At 51.3% G+C, this 23870-nt stretch overlaps 2 protein-coding genes across 4 annotated transcripts in view; both read right to left on the bottom strand.

The window, feature by feature from the left end:
• Nucleotides 1-4724: 4724 nt before the first annotated feature.
• On the bottom strand, nucleotides 4725-5943 carry LOC137849951 (calmodulin, striated muscle). The gene is made up of 2 exons (XM_068670139.1): nucleotides 5069-5943; nucleotides 4725-4885 (listed from the first exon to the last, which is right to left on the bottom strand). Exon 1 carries the CDS (start codon nucleotides 5537-5539, stop codon nucleotides 5090-5092), a length of 450 nt encoding a protein of 149 aa, XP_068526240.1. The 5' UTR covers nucleotides 5540-5943; the 3' UTR covers nucleotides 4725-4885; nucleotides 5069-5089.
• A 3776-nt stretch (nucleotides 5944-9719) lies between these two features.
• NET1 (neuroepithelial cell transforming 1) overlaps nucleotides 9720-23870 on the bottom strand; it is a 45047-nt gene continuing 30896 nt past the window's right edge. For 2 of the 3 annotated variants that reach the window (XM_068670137.1, XM_068670136.1), the window contains exons 4-12: nucleotides 16623-16730; nucleotides 15683-15850; nucleotides 14862-14924; nucleotides 14309-14405; nucleotides 14110-14186; nucleotides 13348-13605; nucleotides 12901-13071; nucleotides 11847-12033; nucleotides 9720-11490 (exon numbers count right to left, since the gene is read on the bottom strand). In XM_068670137.1, the coding sequence (XP_068526238.1) occupies nucleotides 11096-11490; nucleotides 11847-12033; nucleotides 12901-13071; nucleotides 13348-13605; nucleotides 14110-14186; nucleotides 14309-14405; nucleotides 14862-14924; nucleotides 15683-15850; nucleotides 16623-16730 (1524 nt within the window). In that variant the 3' untranslated portion in view covers nucleotides 9720-11095. Of the gene's footprint in view, nucleotides 11491-11846; nucleotides 12034-12900; nucleotides 13072-13347; nucleotides 13606-14109; nucleotides 14187-14308; nucleotides 14406-14861; nucleotides 14925-15682; nucleotides 15851-16622; nucleotides 16731-20612; nucleotides 20771-23870 lie in introns of those variants that run through there. The other variant, XM_068670138.1, reaches the window with a different exon arrangement.

Raw genomic sequence — 23870 nt, 5'->3', positions numbered from 1 at the left:
TGTTCCCTTTCTTCCCTCCGAGTCACCTCGCTGACGGGTTCCTCGAGTCGTGTCGGTTTTTATTCGTCTTTAACCCTAGGAGAAAATTTCCTGGAGCTGCTCAAGCAGCTGTGATGAGTCCTGCACAGCTCTCCTCCGTGATTTACCCCCTGGCCAGGGTGAGTGATAAAGGATTTGGAAGATCCCGAAGCCCCGATTCACTCCGGGTTTATAGGGCCGGGCCAGACCCGGATTCCTTCGGTGTTTCGGTGGCAGTCCCTGAGGGTTTGGGTGTTGTAGGGCCTCATTATGGGTTCCAGCCCTCCGAAATAATCCCGTTCCCATCCCATTTGGGAAATCCAGGCGCAAAATAGGGCCTGGCTGCTTCTGGCCCCGCTCATGAACACTGGGGATCTCCAGAAACCTAAATTGGACCCGTGTGGCTTGCCTGGCCTGGCGTTAAGGGCGGGCTCTGCCCTCCACGCTGCTGCAGCGGGACAAAATCCTCACGTTTCCTGCACATAATAATTAAAAAGGTAAATTTTCACCCAACAACACAGCCACAGCTCGTGCCTGTGGTCCCAGGTGCCCTGCAAACAGCCCTTTAGGGACTGAGACAGGCTTGGAAAGCTCCGACCTCAGTCCAGGAGGAGTCCAGCACACCATAAAGATGTGATTTGTGGTTTTTTTTTGTGTGTGTTTTTATCAGATTATCTGATTTTTAAGGGTTCCCATTACATTTGGAAGCTGCTGTCTGTGTGGTTATTGGGCTTCTGGCTTCGCTGTTTTATTTTTTATTTTTTATTTTTTTTGCAGAGGGACGCTGGGATGTGGCTGATGGTGGCTGAGAGCTGGAGGGGACGCTGGAGGAAATAAAAAGCCCCCAAATATTCAAATTCCTCCCAAATATCAATCCCCAATCCCTGCTGAAGAGCTGGGATGGAGGAAACCCCTTCCCCAGCAGTGCTGCTCCCTCGTCGGGCTCACCAAAAACCCATCAAAGCAGCGTGCTCCCAGCAGCTCCTACAGCCCTAAACTCTGCCCCCTTGGGCCCTACTTCACCCTTTTTTATTTTTTTTTCCCCTTTAATTGCGTTTTTCCTAATCCTGCATGAAAATTAAGGGTGATGACAACCCGCCCCCGCAAAGCTCTTGGCTCTCCTCTAGCTCCGGGCTCCAATCCCGCCGCCTTTTAAAACCTTTTTGGAGCTCCTCGGATCCCCCAGTACCCAAATCCCCTCTGATTTGGCTCAGGGCGTGGGGGCGTTCTGTGTTTTTTGGGGAAAAAAAAACAGGAATCAAGCAAAAACCCAGAGAGCAGGGGAAGAAAAAGGCCCCAAATCCCCGCTGTGGCCCTGGGGGGCTTCCAGCATTTGGGGCAGCATTTCATGGGGTGATTTATTTCCCATTAAATATCCTGATGGTGCTGGGATGGAGCCTGGACCCGCTTGGCTGTGGCTTCCTCCTGCTCCCCGTTAGCTCCTGCAGAGCTGCTCATCATCAGCATCGTTTTGGGCTGAAAAAACCCAAATCCTGGCCCCTTCCCAAGGTGCCAACCACAGGTGGCATCCCTGGAAGGGACGAATGGATGGACGTGTCCCCAGCTTGTTGCCAGGCTTTATTATTTTATTTTATTTTTATTTTATTTTATTTTATTTTATTTTATTTTATTTTATTTTATTTTATTTTATTTTATTTTATTTTATTTTATTTTATTTTATTTTATTTTATTTTATTTTATTTTATTTTATTTTATTTTTATTTTATTTTTATTTTTTGCCACGCTTGGTTATTTACTCCCCTCTCTGGAGGGAAACCCAGCTCAGCTTTTCTCCACGGGCATCTCACTCCCTGCCAACCTGGAGCTGCAAAAAACATACAATTTCTCCACTTTTTCACAGCCTCCCCTCTTTTTGCAGGCTCCCTTTTTTGGCAGCCTTTTTTTTTTTAGCCTCTTTGCAGCCTGTTTATTTTTCTTCCAGCCTTCCCTTTTTGCAGCCTCTTTTTTAACAGCCTCTTTTTTTTTAGCCTTTTTTTTACAGCCTCTTTTTTTTTCAGCCTCTTTTTTTTTTTTTTCCAGCCTCTGTCTCTGCAGTCTCCCTTTTTTTTCCATCCTCCCCTTTTTCTGCCCTTTTTGCAGCCTCCTTTTTTTTTTTTTTATCTTTTATTTTTGCAGCCTTCCCATTCTGCACCCTCTTTTTTTTTTTTCAGCCTCTTTTTTTAGCTCTTTTTTACAGCCTCTTATTCTTTCAGACTCCTTTTTTAGCCTCCTTTTTTTTTTTTTTTCTCAGCCTCTTTTTTGCAACCTCCTTTTTTTTTCAGCCTCCCTTTTTTTGCAGCCTTTTTTTACAGCCTCTTTTTGTTAGCCTTTTTTTTGCAGCCTCTTATTTTTTCACTCTTTTTTGCAACCTCATTTTTTTTTTTTGCAGCCTCCCTTTATTTTTTCAGCCTCTTTTATCCTTTTTCCCTGCCTCTTTTTCTGCAGTCTCCCATCTTTTTGCACTTTTTTTTCCATCCTCTTCTTTTTCTTTTTCTTTTTCTTTTTCTTTTTCTTTTTCTTTTTCTTTTTCTTTTTCTTTTTCTTTTTCTTTTTCTTTTTCTTTTTCTTTTTCTTTTTCTTTTTCTTTTTCTTTTTCTTTTTCTTTTTCTTTTTCTTTTTCTTTTTCTTTTTTTTCCTTTTTTCATCCTCCCTTTCTGCAGGAGGGCTGGGAGTTGGTGCAGATGCCAAGGGGCCTCCCCTTCCCTCAGGCAGCCACCTTCCCTCCCTGCACATCGCCTCCACTTGCTGGGGACGAGGCCAGGACTCCGTGGAAGAGGAGCAAAACGGAGAAAAATGGGGAAAAAAAATCCCTGCCTTTCTTTAACGCCCTTCGGGAGCTCAGAGGAAAGCCTCTCAGTGCCTCCAGCGGGGCTGCAGAAGTTATTGGACCAATATTTAATGTTTTTAAAACAAACGTTTAGTAGAAACATCAAAATGTTTCTGCTAAAATCTGCAGGAACGGGGAGGATTTGGGGCTGACCCAGCGCTGCAGGTGAAGCTTCTCCCATCTCCCCTCCCCATGGGGGCTGGCGAGCTGCGTATCTCCCAGAACCATCATTTCAGAGAACAAAAATCCCCAAAATATGTAAAACTCCAGGTCTCCCCTTGCCAGGTGGCCCCAATTTGCCACCCCACATAACCCCTAGGTCCCATCCCAGAAGATCCCCCAGGACCCACCCCAGGTGCCCCTCACCAAGGTCCCACCCTGGAGGATTTCCCAGGTCCCCACCCCACTGTCCCCATCCCTGAGGACCACCCTGATGAGGTTTTGGGGTGAAACCAGCAGGTTTCTGCCCCTTGGCACCCCATGGCCACCCCCTTCCACCCCTTCTACTGCATCTCCAAGGGCGGCTCAATTAACATAATCATTAATGAAGGCCGGATCCGAGCCTCCCGGTGAGTCACGGGGCGGGGTGCGAGCTCGGGGCCAGATCCTGCCCCCTTTCCACCAGCCCCGTCCCTAAAATTTGGGCCTCGAAAGCCAGATTTGGGGAGCAAAATGACCTCTTTTGGTGATGCCAAACCTCCATCCATCCGTCCATCCGTCTGTCTGTCCATCCCAAAAAGTGCCAGGCGAAACTGTGCCAAGCCGCCGGGAGCCCAAATTGGGTAAAAAAAGGGTGAAATTGGGCGCTTTCCCTAGGATGAGAGATGCCGACGAGGGTGCTGGCGTTCCTGGCCAGGCTCCAGCCTCTCGTTTAAGGCCGTCATTAAGAAAAACAGCCCAGGAGGAGCGGCGTGAAAAACGGGCTGGTAATTAAACAGCCCCGGAACAGAAGGAGAAAAGGTCAGCCCCAAAAATATCCCGCGCCGCTTCGCCTCCGGAGCAGCGCATTAATAAATAATCGCATTTTTTTGGGGAAGGTCTAATTTTAGCGGCTCGGTACGATAGCCTGGTGTGACCCCGTTGCTTGTCTCGATTTTTCCAGGCTGGGGCTTTTTTTTTGGGGCCAGAAATGCTCGTTTTGTGTCTGCTGCGGGGCTGTGCGCGAGCAAGAGGGTAGCACGTGGTGAAGGCGCCGGGTGCTGGCACGGGGCGCTTGGTTCATTAGTGACTGAGCGTTAATGAGGCCCATTGTAATTAATCCTCTTTCCAAAGCCTCCAAATAGAGAAAGGAAACTGCCCCGGCCAGCAGTGGGAGAGCTGCTGCGGTTGGGTTTCGCCCTCTTTGTAGGGAAACTGAGTCACGGGGAGGGCTGTGGCGTGGGTGACAGCTGGGAAAGGCGAATCCTGTCCTGACTTTGCTTGGGACGGGGTTTTGGGGCTAAATTCACCCCCCACCAGTTCTCTGGAGATAAAAGTGGGGTGAACCGGAGTGTGGGTGAAGCCAGCAGCCCCCAAAAGTGAAGGGATTTGGGGTGCGGTGGCCACAACCCATGGGCAGGGCGCTGAGGCACCACGTGGGGCATTTCCCCCGCTCATGGGGTTAAAGGATGGGGGAAAGGGGATGGGGGGTGATGTGGGTCCTGACCCCAGCCCTGTTACCCCACCAATGGTGGTCTTCTTTTTTTTGGGGGGGGGGATTGGCCCCAAAGAGAAGCCAAAAAAAGCTCTGGCAGCCACCCGGAAAATTGGGGGGGGGACATTTTATTGGGCTCAGCACGATGCTGGGGGACACGCGGTGGCCACTGCCCCCTCTGCGGACACAGGGGGATGCATTTTGGGGGGAAACCCTCATGTCCATCAGCATCCCAGGGGGGAGCAGTGTCCCCAAGCCCTGTCTCACTGGGGTGGGATGCCCACATACGGCGTAGACGCTGGCTGGTGATGCTCCAGCAGGGATAAAGGAGGATTTTCCAGCCCAGGATGGTGGAGAGAAGGCAGGGAGGGGGTGGAAGAGCTGGGGGCCACCACGGCCTCGGTTCCCTATGAAAAAAACAAAGGAAAAATAAAATAAAATAATAAAAAATAAGAAAACACCACGAACATCCATGCTTCCAACCATTGAGATGGGGGAGAAGGAGAAATTTGGGGTCCCATTCCCAGGGAGATGGTGACCCCCCCCCCCCGCCCCCTGGCTGGGTGCAAAGCTTCGTCCCGGCAACTTACCTGCGGGCTGGGGGATGAAGGTCACTTCTCCGTCATCATCCTCACGAACTCCTCGTAGTTGACCTGCCCGTCGTTGTTGCAGTCGGCCTCCTTGATCATCTCGTCCACCTCCTCGTCCGTCAGCTTCTCGCCCAGGTTGGTCATGACGTGCCGCAGCTCCGCCGCGCTGATGTAGCCGTTGCCGTCCTTGTCGAAGACGCGGAAGGCCTCGCGGATCTCCTCCTCGCTGTCCGAGTCCCTCATCTTCCTCGCCATCAGCGAGAGGAACTCGGGGAAGTCGATGGTGCCGCTGCCGTCGGCGTCCACCTCGCCCACCATGTCCTGCAGCTCCGCCTCGGTGGGGTTCTGCCCCAACGAGCGCATGACGGTGCCCAGCTCCTTGGTGGTGATGCAGCCGTCGCCGTCGCGGTCGAAAAGGGAAAAAGCCTCCTTGAACTCGGCGATCTGCTCCTCCGACAGCCGCTCGGCCATGGTGTCCCCCTCTCCCCGCTCGCACGCGGCTCTGCCCCGGCACGCAGCGCCGGCAGGGAGGCGCGGATGGGGGCCTCCTCCCTCCGTCCTCCCTCTCCTGGAGGAGGAAAAGGAGGAGCTGAAGCCTTCAGGGAGCTCCTTGCTCGTGCAGGTCCAGGCAGAGCCCGGCTGCCGACGCTGACGGGGATCTGAGTCAGCCGTGATGCCTCGTCCGGGCTCCCCGGGAACATCCGCGTGGCCCCCGAGGGGGTTGAGGTGGCCGTGCGGAGGCTCATGCCCTGGTTAGTCAGGGGTTAGCCCCGGGCTGGGTGAGGGTTAACCACCTCATGACGTGCTGCTTTCGGTTTTTGCTCGTCTCTCACGGCAGTGAGGTTCAGAAGCACGTGGTGATGAGGTCGGTTTTGCTGTCCATCTGTCTGTCCATCCATCCAGCCAACTGTCCATGCATCCACTCAGCCACGCAACCATCCATCTGTGTGGCCTTTCTTTTACCCATCTACATTCCTTCCATCCATCCATCCATCCATCCATCCATCCATCCATCCATCCATCCATCCATCCATCCATCCATCCATCCATCCAATATCAACTAATTATCCATCAATCCATCAGTTGTCAAGTAACCATCCATCCATCCATTGGATTCCACCCATCCATCCACTGTCAACTAACCATCCATCCATAGTAACCCAACCATCCATGTATTCATTTATCCATCCACATATCCATCCTTCCATCCATCCATCCATCCATCCATCCATCCATCCATCCATCCATCCATCCACCCATCCATCCATCCATCCATCCATCCATCCATCCATCCATCTTCACCCAAAACATCCATTTATGTATTCATTCATCCATCCACATGTCCGTCCGTCCGTCCGTCCATCCATCCATCCATCCATCCATCCATCCATCCATCCATCCATCTTCACCCAAAACATCCATTTATGCATTCATTCATCCATCCACATGTCCATCCATCCATCCAATGTCAACCAACCATCCATCCATCCATCGCCATCCATCCACAGTCACCCAACCATCCATTTACGTATTCGTTCATCCATCCATCCATCCATCCATCCATCCATCCATCCATCCATCCACCCACCCACCCACCCACCTCTTCCTCTTTTTGCTATGTGCCCAAAACAGCCAAGCGAACACCACCAGCTTGACCAAGGACCAAACAGACCAGATGACCTGGTCTTCTGACAGAAGATATTTTGCCTTTTTGGGCTCCAGGAAAACAACACTAATTCTCCCCAAATTTCCCCAGCGAGGAATGAAAGCTGGGATTCGAAGGGAATGCCACGAAACAGAGGCGACCCATGGGACAATGAGGGAAGTGGGGCCTCCAGGTGGGACAAAATTTAGGAGGGGGCGACCAGCTTGAGGAAAACCTCACCTGGAAAAATAAAAAAACAAACTCTTGGCACGAAAAGCGTCGCAGAGGCGGGGAAGAATTGGCTGAGCCCGTGCTGGGAACCTGTCTGGCGAGAGGCACGGCGAGCGCGTTTCGGGGAGGGGAGGCCCTCCCTTGGTTTTCTGCCTGCTCTTCTGCTCCAAAAATGAATCAAAAATTGTGAAAGAGCCCTGGGCGGGACAGGAAAGTGCTGGGCTGGGGAGCGGGGGCTGGTTTGGGGGTGGCTGGGAGAGGCTGGCAGCGGCAGATGCTTTTTTTTTTTTTTGGAGGTGTTTTCCCAGGTTTTGGTAGGACCAGTACCCAGGTGGGTAGGACCAGTACCCACCAGTACCCACCAGCAGCACCCAGCACCTCCCCATCTCTCACCCCCATCCCCACCCTTCCCCTCCCCATCACCCTCTGCCTCCCCCTGCCCATCCCAAATTGCCACCCAATCTGGGAGGAGGTCGAGCCAGCCGTTGATTTCGACCATGCTTAATTACAACCTCATTAGCACGGCAGGCTAATTAACCTCCTCAACCCGCCTGCTGGCCCATAAAGTCCTGATGGAGCAGGAGGAGGACGCTGATGGGCGTCGCAGTCTCGTGCGGTGTTTTGCTGCTCAACCCTACCCCAACATCTGCCTTAGGGCGGTCTGACCCCCAAAACGGCTAAAAAAATCCCCAAAATGAATGTTTGGAAGCATCCTGATGAATTATCCCGACCCATGTGGCTTGTATCACAAGCGCAGATGTGTCTGGGTTTGCTTTCCCCGACGAGTTTTTGCGGTTTGTGGTTGAGGTTTTAGTGAGGTTTCCCAAAAAACGGGGGCAAACAACGGGGTCTGCGTGCCCAAAGTTGTTTTTTTCTAACCCAAAAGGAGCTGCCAGATGTCCCCGTGGAGCAGAGCAGGGTTGGGGTGCTGGGGAAGTGCTCAGGGCAGGGGTGTAGGATAAGGATAAGGAGGAGAGAAAGAGGAAGAAGAGAGAGAGGGGGAGAAAGAGAAGGAGAGAGAGAAGGAAAGAGGAAAGGGGGAGGGAGAAGGAGAAAAGGAGAAGGGGAAACAGAAGGGAAAAGGGAAAGAGGAGAAGAAAAAGAAGGAGAAGGAGAAAAGAGGAAGAGGGAGACGAGGGAGAAGGATAAGGAGAAGAAAAGGGGAGGAAGAGGGAGAAGAGAGAAGGAGAGGGAGAAGGAGATGAGGAAGGGGAAGGAGGAGAAAAGGGAGAGAGAGGGAGGAGAAAAGGGAGAAGAAAAGAAGGAGAGGAAGAGAGGAGAGGGAGAAGGAGAGGGAGAAGGAGAAGAAAAGAGAAGGAGAGGGAGAGAGAAGACAGGAGGAGAAGGAGAAAGAAGGAGGAGGGAGAGGAAGGAGAAGGAGAAGAGGGAGATGAGAAAGGGGAAGGAGGAGAAGAAGGAGGAGGAGAGGGAGAGAGAGAGGGAGATGAGGGAGAAGGAGAGGGAGAAAGAAGAAGAGAGGAGGAGAAGAAGGAGAAAGGAGGAGAGGGAGAGGGAGAAGAGAGGAGAAGGAGGGGAGAAGGAGAAAGGAGGAGAGGGAGGAGAAGAGAGGAGAGGGGGAGAGAGAGGGAGAAGAAGAAGAGGAGAGGGAGAGGACAAGAAGGAGAGGAGAGAAGGAGGAGAAGGAGAAGAGGACAAGGAGAAGGAGAAAGAGAAGAGGGCCAGGACCTGCTGGCAGCCAGGCAGCCCCGGCGTGTTTAGTCTAGCAGAGCGAGGGCGGAGGCGGCGGCCGTGCTGCGGTTTCGTCCCGGGGAGCGCGCGGGCCCAGCGCCGAGCGGGGGCAAGGGGGCTCGCGGCCAAGTCTTGGCTGTGTGAAGAGCAAAGCGAGCTCTGTCCGCGCCTCGCCGCAGGATTTCCTCTGCTTTGAGGTCGAGCCGGGTGCCTCCGCAGCTCCCCAAAGCTTTTTTTTTGAGTGTGTGGGTCTGCAAAAGGAGCTTTCCTTCAAGGCGCCTCGTTCCTAAGCCTCCCTCCAGCTTAAAAGTCAAATTCAGGGGTCAAAAATGGGGAGGCAAACACAAAGCCGTGCCCTACGCGGACAGCCCGCAGATTTTGGGGTGATTTCATCATCACCACTCGTAATTTGCCTCCAGAGAGGCTCCCCAGGCCTGTCCAGCCGTGTTCTCCTCCAGCTCAGGGATTTATTTCTAAACGCTCACTAAACGGGGCCACCTTTTTCCCCGCCGGGGTTGTGGGGTGGTTTGGGAGCTGTTTTTGGGATCCGACGTAATTTCCTTTAGCTCTGTGTTTGGAGAAGTGTGGGTTGGTGTGGGTAGAGCCGGTTTCTTTCTGTGGGCAGCAGCACAGTATCACTTCACAGCACGCAGGAGGAACAAGGACGATTAATACTCGGGTTATCAGAGCTCAGGATGAAGAGAAACACGTGCAGGACACCCAGGGAAGCAGCGAGGACTCGGTGTGCCACCAGCAGGGCAGGGCAGTGACCATCACCCCTGCTCCCTTTTCCCCTGAAAGCCCAGGGAAGCAGCAGGGTGACTCAGGGAGCTGTGCCCTTTCCCAGCGCCCGCCTGTCGCCAGCCATAAAGCCCTGGCTCGTGTCCTGCTGGGCCTCATTGTAAAAAAAAAAAAATAGAGGAATCGTGACCAAAAAGAGGATTTTGAGAAACCCACAGCTTCCTCATTAGGGCTCCGGGGCCCAGCCAGGTGCCCAGGGTTTCTCCGCTTCCCCGTACCGCAGCCCGATAACCCCGATGGCATTTTGGGTGCCCTGCCCATGAAACAACTCACACCAGACGAAGAGAAGGCTGTCGCAAATTTAATTGTACTTGGCAATCGAAACTGTACAAGACATTTACAGAGAACCACACGGCTTCGTGTCTATGTACAACCTTTTCCTCCCACCTCCCGCACCGAGGGACGGGAACCCTCGCAGCCACCCGCGGCGCGGGGACAACAATTTGGCTTCGAGCGGAGCTGGTAGCGCTTTGTTTCTCCCAGCTGGCTTCTCACACCAATTCTTTGGACTGCTAGAAGGCGGCAGGGCCGCCCTTACGACTATGTACACTTCTACCTCTTCCCTCTCCCCATCTCCTCCGCCGCAGACGCTTCCCTTCTCTACCTTTCTACCACATGCAAAATCCTCTCGGCTGCCTCCAGCCTGCCCCCCCCCCCCCATGGAAGGGGCTTCATTTTCACCAAACAGTAACTACAAAAAGCTACTTTCACTCCCTTGCTATTCCCCTCTACAGCTGCTGCTCTTCTTCCCTCCCCAAACCCTTTGCAACGTGCCTACAAAAACCTTTCCTACCCCCCCGTACAACGCAGTTCTCTTTCAGGAGTCCAGAGCTCAGCGCAGCGCTGACATTAACGCGCTTGTGCCTCTGAACAAGAAGGATCAAGTACTTGAAAGGAAATGCCAAGTCTGAAAGACTGAAGGTGACGAAAATACAAAAGTAAAAAAAAAAAAAAGAAAACCAAAAAAAAACCCCAAACAAGTATTTGAAACAAAAACAACTAATAAAAAAAATAATTAAATATGCGGCAGGTTACATGAGTGAAAAATGAGGAATGTACAATGAACACACCAGGAGGAAAGATTCCAGTAGGTAAATTGAGAACCTGTTGAACCTGGGGTCTGATTTTTTGTCTTTTTTTAAAAAAAAATAAATGATGGAAATTCACATGGGTGATGATAACCAGACACTGCAAAACATGCACTATTTGAGACAAAAAAATATGTGACTCCAGCTTTTGGGCCCGCTTTAAAAGGGCTCCCGCAGCACGGATCCAAAGTGTTCCCCTGCAGTGGGACGCCAGCAGGCTCGTGGTGAGGGCACCAACTTCTGCTTTGGGTTTCCCGTTTCCCAGCCTCAATCACCACGTGGCAATCTTTCAGAAACCAAGGTGTGCTCTTCAAAAAAAATCTGCCGGAAGCAGTCAAAAAAACCCACGAGGGCTTCTGAATCACAGACTAAGAGCATAAAAACAGGGTCAAGAGTGGTTGCTTTAGGAAAAAACAGACTCCAGTTCAACAGTGTTAACTGTATACCAGTAGCTGCCATTACAACACGAAAAAAAAAAAGACACTTCTGTTCAGAAGAGCAAATCCAATCATGCTCACATGACAAGAAAAATGTACACGGTATTTATAAATAAACAGTCTTTCGCCGGGCTCTTCACACCAGCGTTTCTTTCCGCTTGCTGCTCAGCTGCTTCTCCCTCGTTTTCCTGTGCCCCACGAGCGTTCTGTGCGTTTTCACGCTCTTGGTTTCCTCTGAGTCCAGGACGGAGCCGCACTCGGCCGCGCTCTCGTCCAGTTCCATCTCCGTAACGCCGGACTGCCTCCTCTGCGCCCTGACGTTGGGCACCGAGGGGTTGTTCTCCTCCGTCTCTTCGCTGAGCTCCGGCAGCTCCGGCAGCTCGGCAGCGGCTGCTGCAGTCCGCTGGAAGGGGGCGATGGCGGTTCGGATGCAGTTGACCCACTGCTGCTTGTGGAAGACGTCGTTGGCCTGCAGCGTGTGGGACTGGCCCGAGGAGGGGTCTTGGAAACGAACTCGGAAGATATTTTTAGCTGGAGGTAAACAAAAGGAAAAAGCAGATCAGTTCCTAGCTCGGTATTTAGAGATTCAGGCACGAGGCGAGCGGCCCTGCCTGACCCGCTCCGCTTCGGGGAAAGCGTTCAAAAATCCTACAAACATTCTCCCCCAAAAATACCAGCCTGGTCGCACTGAAATAGATGTTTTCTAATTTTAGCTCCGACCGCGAGGCGCCGTATGAAAGTTTATGGGCACCAGATCTAACACTGCAAGGCCCAGCAGCGAGTCTAAAGGTGGATGCAGACATGGCACACGCCCGCTGGGATCATCCTCATGGAGATCTGCTGTCCTCACCACCAAGTGAGGATCCCCAGATGGGGTTGGGCTGTACCTTTATCCGAATTGCCAAAAGCTCCTCGGAAGGATCCTCCCATTTTCACATCGCCGTCCTGCAGGTCTTCGAGAAGCAGCTCCTGGACGGGGATGGGCTGGCGGTACACTTGGTAGGACTGGCGCTCGTTGCGAGTCACCGGCCGGGTCAGAACCAGGATGTCTTGGAAGAGGAAGACGTAGAGTTTCTGAAAGGGAAAACATATCCAAGTATGAGCAAAGCCTTGTGCTCTATGCAAAGCGATAACACACCCTCTGGAATCCAAGGCCACCTTAGCTCGAGTCACACGCCCACGGTAGCTTCCTGACAGTTGGTTACAGTAACTCAGCATGTACAACGCTTACACCATCAGGTTTATTATTTTGTGAGCCTTCAGAATTGATTTATGATTGCAGAAGGCAAGGAGGGGATAATTAGAAGCAGTTTGTTTGCTGACTATACAAAATGCTTCGTGTGTCCTGCAGCGTAATGGCTGAATTAAACAAAAAAAAACTCAAAACAACCAACCGAAAAAGAAAATAACACAGAGATTTGATGTTTTAAACTGAGGTTACTCCTGTAAGCCAGGACAAAAGGCAGCAAAGCCTGGAGTACAGCAGGGTCTTTCAGTGCTGCTGCAGGAGGAGATAAACTCTTGGCAGTTCATCTCAAAGCCAAACAGGCTTTTGCAGGAACACTTTTGTTTGGAAGAACTGTGCGCCAGCCTCCACAATGGGGAATGTCAGAGCACCTGAAAGTAAACAGGCAGCAGGAAATCCCTTTTGATGGAGTGCTAGGGCACAGAGCGCACTTTCTAAGGTAATTTTGTGCTAATTATTTTCCAGCTCCTTGAAGGCCAATTGTAAAACTGTCAGCAGGAAACTTTCCCTTACAGCCTGCAACGCAGCCTGCCATCAGGTCCTTTTTCCTCGGCTTTTTAAAGCGTAGGTAATTGTCTAGGCTAACCCTGGGGATGGAAGGGCTCCTGGTCCTGCTACCACAAGGAGTTTCAAATTGCCTTTAAGGGAAGGTTTTCAAACCTGAGAATTAATTACCATGAACACGAGGGACTTACATGCCCATTTTTATTCTTCAGCTCCCCGTGGCACAGCAAAGCTTTGCTGCCTTCAATCCTCGGGTCCTTCTGCTTCTCATCCAGGTATTCCAGCTTGTCGATGTAGTACTGGCACTCTGACTCCCCCTTCTTCAAGTTGATGTCAGAGAGGACTCCTTGGATTATAGATATCTGAAAAATAAAACATTTATAAATGATTAGACAGGGACCTATGGTTGCGTATCTTCTTGTATAATTTCTTTTATGTAGTTATTTTATTTAAAACCTCCCCGTGATGAGTCCATGTGGACTGATCACCCATTTGCTTTCACAAGGGGTTAGTGGCACAGATCTATGTGATCTGAGAAAGCCACCCCACAAAATTGCTGGGGTTTTAAGGAAGCTTTCTGGAGCTCTCGAATGACATGGTTCTGTCAGAACAATGCTCATGAAATCGCTGGTACTTACGGCTTCTTCCAGGATCTGGATATCAGGATGGTCTTTGGGAGTGTGCCTCAGGATTTCTTTGAGGAGCAGCGGGTATTTGACCAGCCGACTTCGAGGAATGTCCAAAAAGCTCCAGAGGTCCAGCTTGCGGCTGAAAGGAGACTCGAGGCAGCGCTGAAGGAAGTCCTGCACTCTCCGGTCCTGCTTCTTCTGATCCAGAAGCGCTTTGGCTGCCAGCTGATTGCTACAGTACCCTTTGTAGGCATGGAGTCTCGGTAACTGCAGGAGGAGAAGAATAGCGTTGAAGAGTCAAATTCCATGCAGGAAAACCAAATCACATTAACACGTCAAGCTCAGGGAGTTCTACTTCCCTCACTGAGATATCTGGGCCCGATAAAAAAAGCTAACAGATCATCCTGTATATGCAGCTAGCTTTTTGTGAGGAGAACAAGGGCGTCCTACATTCAATGCCTTTGAAGTTCAGATGTTTGAGATTAACAGCAACAGCACTACTGAGCTCACATCAGTTGCTAACAGTCCGGACAATGTAGACATTTCAAACATAAATCAGTAAGTAATTGCAGTCGCACTAGTGCGAGTCTCCCAGATGAAATTGTGGCCCATTACAGCTGACAGAGTCCCATTGTTTTCGGGGCAGTCAGGATTTCCGCCTCAATCTTTCACTCAAGGCCACAAAAGCCCGCAGCTTTTCAGCTTCCAGCTTTAAATGTTCTTTAAGCTCATAATCATTGTCAGCCTGGTGTCTGTGAGTTCTGTACTCACCCACTTCACGAGAATGGGCCCAATCTGCTCCACTGTTCCATCTGGTTTTGTTGCTTCTCCTAAACTTGCCAACAAGTCTGGAATTGAAACGCAGAATTAGGAACTGCCACAACGCCCCAGAAAACTATTCTGATGTGAGAAAGCACTGAGTGCAACTCCTAGTCAACGTATTACGTGAAAGTGATCCGGTTGTTCTTACCTTCATGCAGAGGAATATAAGAATCCAGGTCCCCAAATATGTGGGTGAGCTCCTCCTCGGACATGATGGAGAGTTTCAGCATAGGATCGTGATAAGCCTGTCAAAGGAAGTCCGTGTTAAAACGCATTCAGATCTCCCCCAGCTAAAAGCTGACGATATAAATATAAACCTGGGGGATGTATCAAGTGCAGGACAGATTTGAAGTGAAGCCGAAACAGTAACATTGACTTGGGTGATGTTACAACATCGTTTTAACAACTCTGTATCAAGGCATCAAGGCCTAAAAAGGAGAAAGGCTTTCCTGCCTGATCTGTTCTCATCTGGGAGAGGAGTTTCCCAAGCAGCTGTGCAGCACTGCAAAGCCTGATTGTTTTAGGACCAAATTTGTTGCAATCAAAGCAGCACTGGTAGCACAAATGCTTGCTTCAACTTTCCAGGAGAGTTTCCAAAAGGTGGATTCTGGGCCTGACGCAGCCGATGTGTAATGTTTGCAGGGGTAAGTAAACTTAATTATCTGCAATGTGATTAGTGACTGCAGGAAAAAACCACTCACCTTTCTGGCAAGCTTCAGGTCCTCAATTAGGTCCTGCTCTCCTCTGGACATTTCATAGATGGCCTGTGAGGAGGGGGATAAAAGCATTGAGGGTCATTTTTAATCCCTGTTTTCCTCCAAAGGAGCCTTTCAGCTAACATAATGTACATCCTGTCTCCTTGCTTTTGCCATGTGAATCATTTCACGTCACCTGGGCACGAAAACCCTGAGTAAATCTGCTGGCTTTCCCAGCTTGGAGAAAGCCACATTACTTCCAACTGTGTGAAAGCTCTGACGCTCACGCACAAGCCAAATTAAATATTAGCACCTTTTAAATCACTGCTTTTACACAGGCAAGTAGGAAAAAAAACAAAAAACACAAAACCCAGAAAACCGCGGAGGTCAAATCCCAGGCGTCTTTAGTCAGCTTCTGTGTTGTCAGGAGAAGATTTGTCTAAGAACTACAGGGAAAAGGCAAGCCAAGGCCTCGCTGTTTGGCTCTCAACCAATTGTCAAGAGCTGGGAGAGAAAGACAGCTGGCTTTACAAGGAACCCGACTTTGGGTCTGCTGCAAAGCAACCAGCGTGGCTGGGGCTCAAATTTCAGAAGCGCTGAGCACCCCTGTGAAAAAGTTTGGCATCTCTGAAGGGTCGAACTGGGGAGACGAGCTCCCTAGTGACTCGAGAGAGAGCAAGCTACCTTTTCCCATGCCTGGCACCGAAATAAATCTAGTGGTTTACAAATTAAGGTGCACAGGAAGGCACAATCACCCACAGATGCTCGCTAATCCTTTTCCCACCAAGGAAAGGGACCAAACCTCTGCTGCTTTTGCCAGTTCTTACCTCCTGGCGCTTGATTTCTTTGGTGCTCAGGGATTCTTTCATGTTGACGTCTAGCATCTCAGACCAGAGGACACTGTTTCTTCTTTTAGGAGGGGTGGGAGCAGCGGATCTGCTGCATGACTTCTGGGCACAGCCAGGGGATTTGCTGTCGCTGCGAAGGGCGAATGACTGCAGGGATTAAAGAAAAAAAGAAAAAAGTTTTAAAAAAAAGAGCCTAGAGTTCAGAAGTGCAGCAGTATTACCCACACCCCTCCCAATCCCTCATCCTCCTCTGCTGCACAGGGCAGGAAAACACACCCAGACACTTTTCCTCAGATAAAGGAACACTTTAATCAGGCTGCTGAGAAGGACCCGAGGGCCCTGAGCCTGGCAATCTTTCCCGTGTGCCTCTCCGCATCGATCCAGCGGCGGCAGCGCTGGGGAGGAGAACAGGGAGATAAAGCTTGGGTCTATTTCCAAGGTATGAGGAAGTAAATAAATTGGGATCATAACGCTGCTCATACTGGGGTGAGTCAGATGGCTGTCGAACTTTGCTCCCGTGATCTGCAACGGTGTTGCAAGAGGCAGAGCAGCGATCACACCTGGACATAGGCGGTTCCTCAGGCAAAACGTCCCTGACATCATCGCTCAGCAGCGAGGGCAGCTCGCTCCTATCGAGCCACGAGCTCCCAGACCCTTATCTCAAGGGCTGCGACGGGTTACCAACACCGTTCTCCTTATCTGAAGTTTATTTCTGCTTCCCTCCCTAAGCCCTCGACAACACAGAGAGCCACCTCTGAACTCCTGAACTCTCCTTCATCCCTGAGCAAGCTTTCTGGCCTTGTGTGAATCCTACAGGTTTTCAAAAGCTGCCTGGAAATCCCAGTGCCTGTTTCTGCCCCCTGCCACAGCCAGTATCACCCCACACGTCCACAGAGGACGAGAAAACTCTGCTTTTTACCTGGATTGTCTGCCCAAAGCGCCGAACTGCACCATTTCTTACAGGAGAGATCAAGTTCGCCAAGGATGTGACCCGTGCTAAAGGCCGAACCCGTTTATTGCTTGGCTCCTGTAAATAAAGCAGAGAACAAATTGTACTGGCTGTGACTCCCACTTCATTTCTCAAGCTGTCCAGGCAGGTTTAAAAAGCATGAACACCCCAAAGGAATGGGAAACACTGCAAAGAAAGTGTTTTGAAGTAGCCATTCATCTTAAATGGAAAGCAGGGGCTGTAAATATTTGTCTGAACTTTAGGGCTACAATTAAAGCTGCAAAAAAAACCTCTGCCCAGTGCAGAAGAGGCAAGATAACTCCCACGTCAGAATTCAGGATTAGGCTCAAACAGAAATAGACTGAAGCACTCTGCTGCTCTACAGGGCAGGCGACTCATCTAAAGATGGAGCTGCGATCTGCTGTGCCCTTTTATCATGTTTTCCTTTGTCAAAAGAATGTGTTTTTCCATTTTAATTTGATTTTGGAGAGAAAAGTAGCAGTCGGAGCCCAGGCCGGCCTCAGCAGCTCTTCTAACAAATGGCAAATGACCGCATGCTGAACATTCCTGCGAGGGCTACGCACACTCGAAGCAGATGAAGTTTAAAACCAAAAGGTTTTTTTACAAAGCTTCCTCCCCCTCCTGCTCTGCCCTTCCCCAGCGACTCATCATCCTTTTTCATCTCCGTGTTTAGATCTGAAAGGCAGAGCTTCTGCTTTTCTATGCCGCTAATCCACACCGGGAGCCCAGAGCATTTTCAACGCTGCCCCGACCCGAAGGCTGCCAAAAATGAGGAAGTGTCCCCAGGAAACCTACGGGTGCTTGAGCTCTGAGCGGGTTTTAACATCACGCTGACAACCCCACGAATTTTGGATCAAGATATCAGGCTGTAGGATCAAGGTATCGTGCCCAGGGAAGGTGCCCTGGTGCTCCTAAGCACCTGGCAGATGTTGGTGTGACTCATCCGCACAAGGAAGTTTCTTCATTAGGATAAATTGATAGAAGCTTTTATTTTTATTTTATTTCTTTTTTTTTTTGACTCCCATCTTCCTAGAAACTTTCCCCAAACTTCATTAGGTGTTTTTGGTTAATTACAGCTAAGTTTCTCCTCTCCTGTATCAAAGACTAGAAGGTGAAGGCTTGCTTAGGCCAAACTTTTTAGCATCTCCATCTCCAGCCTGAGGTTGCAGGACTGGGAGCCCAAAGCCTCTGCTCCTGCACAGCACCAGGAGCTGAAAGCAGAAAAGGGGAAAAGGAACCCGCAGCGAGAGCTGGGTCCCAGTTAGGACTGAGGAAGCCGAAGCAGAGCACGAAGACCTCTTGGCACCACTCAGAGGGTGTTTGAGGCTGTGCTCAAAACATTTGGGTAGTCTCAGAATTACAGAGGCGCTGCAGGAAAGGGGAAAGCTCCAAGAGGGCACCCTTGAGCATGGGCCCGACCCTCAGAGGGTTTAGGCACAGCAGCAGGGCTGCTGCAGGCACTTGGCCCCTCTGCCAGCCTCGAGCTCTCAGGAAACGTTGGTTGGGAAAGGTTTATCCAGCAGGCCGTGCTCAGGAAACGAGGAAACTTTAATTACTTACAGACGTTTCTGGCTGCAGAGAAAGGAGAGGTAATTCAGTTCTCTGAAAGCACGTACCCGTGTACTGGGAGAAAGGGGAGGTGAGCCAAGAGAAGCGTAAGAAACTACAGGAATGCGAGCAGAAAACATACAGGCGTGAGCCACACACAGCTCGGGCAAGGCCGGGGGTATAAATAGCAGGGAAAGGAAAAAACGTGGCACTGAAAATGAGCAGAAAGAAGCTCGGTGCTTTAGGATGCTCCTATGGTATTTTGTAGCCTTCTGGCAGCAGGGCCAGAAAGGAGATAGAGTGACACGGTGTGAAATGAGTGACACAGTGTCTGTGTGAAGGGACACGTGTGGATGCCTTCCCCGCACATCTGTGACACATGCACGAGGCCTGGCGGAGGGCATTCCTGCCTCTGCTCGGGTCCGGAGGCACAAAGAGGCTCCCTGTCCCAGCGGGACCTTTTGGAAGAGCAGCTGGGAGGCACCGAGACGGGCTGGGAGCAAAAAGCTCTGCTCTTGTGAGCAATCCTCTGCTCTACAGAGGGAGGAATTTCGCAGATGGGCAAGACCCGAGTGTTTTCTGTCCGTGCCCTGTGCTCCCTCGGGGTGTTTGGCCAACAGAAAGACTTCTGTGCGCTATAAAAGTGCTCAGCAAAAGGCCGTTTCCCCTCTCTTGAAAAGAAATCCCACTTTCCGTCCTGTCTGGGACGGGAATGGTTTCGTTGCCAGCAAGCTGCATCTGTTTCTTCTTCTCCTTCCAACTCTATCACTCGATCCGAGGCAGGCAGCCCCCCTCTCAGAAGCCTCACCTTCCCTGTGATCTGCGTTTCAGCCGGGGGTGACGTGCTGCGAGCCTCCGCCTGTGCTCGAGCTCAGCCGCGGTGTAAGCTGAGCCTCGGCGTGGTTCATGCTAGGGATAACTTTGGCTCAGGGCTTTTTTTTTTTTTTTAGTTCTGTACTTGCAAACAATGAGCAGACTGTCTCCACGCCGTATTCCTTACAGCAGCCCGGATTAGAAGCGAGTCTGCGACGTTTCCGTCACAAGTTAGCAGCGGTGAGCACTACAGCCCCCACGTAATTAAACCCTGGGGAGTTCACAGCTCTCTTATTCGCATTTTTTTCCCCCCTCAAAGGGACTCTTGATTAGAAATGAATATAAATACGTTGTGAACGTCCACACAAAACTTAAGTCGTTCCCCCAGCAGCACGCACACACGCAACCTTTCCCCCGCGCTGGGTAATAATTAGTGGGTTTTACAGGGCTCATTTAGCAGAGGACAATGCTCCCCGTGCCAGCCCCGTCCCCAGCGCATACAAACTCGGTGACAAATCGACGAACCGCACGCAGCCGAGGTCGTATTAATTAAACCTGGTATGCAGCAGGTTTTAAGTCACCAACTCGAATATTCCTTGCCTGCAATCATCGCCACCTGACTATCTTTAAGATCCACGTGAAAGCTGAGCAAAGCTCACCTCTGTCCCGGCCACCTTTACCTGTGCCCGATGCGAATCCCTCACCCTCTGCCTTTCCCAAATCCGGGGAACTGCTCACCAAAATGCGAGTGTTCAGCCCCAAAATTTGGGGGCTCCTGACATCAAATGAGTACCCGGTACCAGCAGGAATATGGCTCAGAGGGCATTGCTCAAGCCCTGATCCACAGCTTCACACCACACTGGTTATACTGTACCAAACCCATACATTTTAACAATCAGAGGTGATTTATTCATATTTATAAGACCTGCCTTATTTCACTTCTCTCCCAGCACCCGTTTCCCCTTTTGCAGGAGAAGATTGCCCAAACGGGGTTCTTTTAAAGCCAGGGCTTTAATGTGGGAGCTGTGTGTGCAGCGTGCTGGCCACAGAGCCGCCCGGAGCTCCCTTCCCCTTGTCCCCGTGCAGGGCAATAACGCCCTGCCCAGTGCCACTGATCCCTGCCTGGCTGCTGAACTTTGCCTCCAGTCGCTGCAGGAGACGTGCCACAGCCTCCCCTGAACGCAATTACCCTCTCTGGGTAACACCAGGGTTCAAAAACAACTCTCTCTATAGAAAAAGAAAAGCCACCAACACTTGGGCTTTGGCTCCAGGTCCTAATAAGGCAAAATCCTGGCAGCGGGAGGAGACGGCGCCCGGAGAGAGCCCCCCGTAGCAGCCCCGCTTCACCCCCCACCCTCAGAACGACCCTCCTGCAAGAACCTTTAACAAAAAATTGATTTTTTTTTTAATTTTAACTCACAGCCTACACCTCAAGGCGGGTCCGGACACCACCTAGCTCTTCGCCGCCCCCAAACCCACCTCTTTTACCTCTTTTACCCTCAAAACCCCCCCGAGACCCCCAAAAACCCGCTCCCCGACCCTTTTTTTTTTTCCCCTCGTTCTTCATCTCCGGCTCACCTCCTGCTCCCTGAAGGCTTGATTTTGGGCGTCGATGACTCGGATCGTCCTCTTGACGGGCAGCAGCCCCCCGAGCTCGCCGGGGGCCACCATCGCCCCGCGCCCCCCGCCGCCCCCCGCCGCTCTGCGCCCGCCGCCGCGCCGCGCCCCGACCTCACCGCAGGGGGCGGGGCCAAGCCGAGGCCACGCCCCCAAAGCACCGCCCCCTCCCATAGCCCCGCCCACTCCCCGGTCAGGATCCCCTCCCTCCCCCCCCCCCCCTTTCCCTGCCTTTTTTTTCTCCTAAAATCCTTAAAAAACGCCCCAAAACGGGAGCCCGGGAGGCTTTGCTTTAAGGGGGGGAAGGTGTGAGGGGCGAGGGGTGCGTTCCTCACGTTTTGTGACAGAAAGTGGTTTGGAAAACCCACTTTTTCCAATTTTTTTTTCACCGTTTGGGTTAAAAATAAGCAAATTAAAAGGCGTGTTTAGGTTTTGGGGCCGTTTCCCTGCTTTTTCTCTGTTGGTATGCGTGGTGCTGAGGCTCAGCCGCCCCCCAGGGCTGGCGGTGGGACGCATTTCTCCTCACGGTCTCTCCCTCGCTGTCGCCACAGGGGTGCGAGGCGGTGGCCGCCACAAACTTGTGTTTTTTTTTTTTTTAACCAACCTCAACCTTCCCTGTTCCAAAACCCCAATTCTTGCCCAAACCTGCGCTTTTAAGTCTGTTTTCGGCTCCCCAAGCCCTGCTGGCAGGGGTAGAGCCACTCCCCCCCACACACCTCTCCTCACAGGGGTGCCTGCCCCAGCAGGCCCGGGCCTTGTAGGGTTTTGTTTGTTTGTTCAGCCCTATTATTTCTGGCACCGACACAAATCTCTGAGGTAAAAAAAGGGCTCCTGTGCTGGTGGAAACGCACCGAGTCATGTCAGCCTCTCCCCCAGCCTGTTTTGGTTTGCTTTTGGCCCCATTTGTGTCTTTTGGGTGGAAAGCTTGGAAATCCAGGCTCCTTGAACCTCATTTGGGGGTTCACAATATTTAGGGTCGCCAAACACAGGGTTCTGAGAAAGTTGAGGTCCTTCAGGTGCTGGTCAGCCAAGTCACCTTCTTTCCTGCGAGTTGAGTCAATTTTAAGCCAACAACTAACCCAGGGGCTCGTGGCTCTGGAAAACCCATCCCTAAGTTTGATCGAGGGGTTGTGGGTGTCTAAATGCCCGTTTCTCCCCTAATCTGAGGACAAAGATTTGATAAATGTGCTCTAAAGGGCCCTGAGAACAATTCTTCACCCTGTGCTGAGCTGGGGATGTGCAGAGCCAACTCAAAATAGGCCTTGAACAATCGGGACAGGGGAGGGAAGGTGTGAAGAGCCCCACACACAAAGCAGCTCTTGGACGAGTCTCGTTAGGACCAGAAGGTGTTGTCCTATGTGCACCTACGATCAGGTGCTGTTTTGAGGTAAAAATCCACCTGCAAGGTGGAGATGTGCAAGTGTGGGTAGCTGATGGCCCGCACGCAGCGCCGAGCACACGAAGGGAATAAATCTGGGGAAGGCTGAAGATGGTGAGGGCGGGAGGGGGGCAAACCATCCTTTAGGAGGCTGTAGGACTTGGGGATCCTCTGATGAGAGCCAAAAAGGATGGAAAAAGCAAGGAAACTCGTTCCTCGTGAGCAGAAGCTACCGAGCCTGACTTCTGGAGTTGTACCCTACACGCTCCACGCCACAATCCCAGCTTCCCCCTACCCCAGGCCATGTTCCTCGACCCACCAGCATCTCCCTCTGGGTTCCCAGTGCCCCTTTAACCCTCTGCCCTGGCTCTGGCTGCCTTTGTGCCTTCCCCAATCCCTCTGCTGGGCAGGGTCTGACCCACACCAGGTCTCCAAAGCCCCGAGAATGCCGCCCGGCCGGTCCCTGCACCCTGCCTGGATGGTAACAGACCAGTTCTGCCTGCTCTCCTGCCCTGGTATTAATAGCATTCCTCCCCTGCACTCAGACGTGGATTTTCACTTCTAGGAGCGAAATACCTCGGTGACTCCAATCCTCCTATCACGGGAGGGAGCCAGGAGGAGTTCGAGTGACAGGAGTCACCCAGCGTTCATTGTTCGATGCTCGCTTTTGGTTTGGGTTTTCATTTCCATGGAGAAGGGCGGGCTGTTACGCCGAGCTGCTCACCCAACATCCCGGGCAGCCTCATACCTGCGTCATTTTTCGCTCCTGCGTGTTATTCCGGGTAGGACTGCTGCTAAACAGAAGTTTTCTTGGTGGTACTGACAGGCCATTTTGTTAGTTCAGCCCCAAAGCATCATAAAGCAAATACATTTGAGATTAACAAACGAGGAATTCCTAAGAAAACATGAATCCGAATTCCGGTCTGCGATTCCAGACTGCGGTAAGTTTTCGCAGTTAAAAATATTCCACTTGCTTAAACAACACGTGGCATCTGGCTAGTGCCAGGGGTTGCCAAGCGTGGCGTGCACTCACAACCTGCTGTCCTGGCTCTTTTGGCAATACTCAAGCAAATCACGTGCGAGAACAATGGGCAGACACGGTTAATATAAAACCCTCGCAGGCCTGGAATGTGATTTTCAGCCTAGAGTCCTTCCAGCACCCTCCATGTCCTCACATTTTAGGTTACACAGCCCCAGCCGTTGGCCAGGGCACTTGGGGTCACTTTAGTTTAGAGCTAACCCTGCAAGAAGGATGTTTGCTGCTGCAGAGGGGAGACAGAGACAAAAGATCTCGCTCCTGCCACCGGCTGCGAAGGAAAAGCCCCCGAGCTGGTGCACCACAGCAGCCTGGAGGCAAGGGGGTTATTCCTCAGTGGGCGCTTTTCCCAGTTTTCACAGGTCCCGGATGCCTCCGACGTGACTGACATCTGGATTCAATTTCTTCAAAGAAAGAACCTGCGACATTTTAATCCCTTTGGCGGCTCGAAGTCTGGGCCCAAACGAAAAGCATCCATTCCAGCCATAGCCTCTTCGTTTTCATCGTCGCGCGTCTACGTTCTGAAATCCTGCTTACTAGGAACTGAAATCCGGCTGAAAACTCACTTTACAGCTATTCCAAAAATGTTATATACAGCATAACGTGCTCGAGGACTGGAATATGGGTGATTTCCCCATCTCCCATCCATTTTCACGTAGCCCCCCGCCGCTGTACACAACGTTGTTTACCATCCCTGAGCTGTGTTTAACATTCCACTTCCAGATATTTATATTCGGAGCCAAATTCGGAGCGGTCTTCTGGAAAATGAGCAAAAGTAGGCGATGACCCATCGAGAGACTATTGG

The sequence above is a fragment of the Anas acuta genome, chromosome 1, assembly GCF_963932015.1.
Source record: "Anas acuta chromosome 1, bAnaAcu1.1, whole genome shotgun sequence".
NCBI lineage: Eukaryota > Metazoa > Chordata > Aves > Anseriformes > Anatidae > Anas > Anas acuta.
The sequence above is the reverse complement of the archived record's forward strand: the minus strand, read 5'-3'. Positions and strand labels throughout refer to the sequence as shown.

Excerpts from the sequence above, each read along its gene's own strand:
- LOC137849951 (XM_068670139.1), bottom strand. The coding sequence starts at position 5,539 with ATGGCCGAGCGGCTGTCGGAGGAGCAGATCGCCGAGTTCAAGGAGGCT.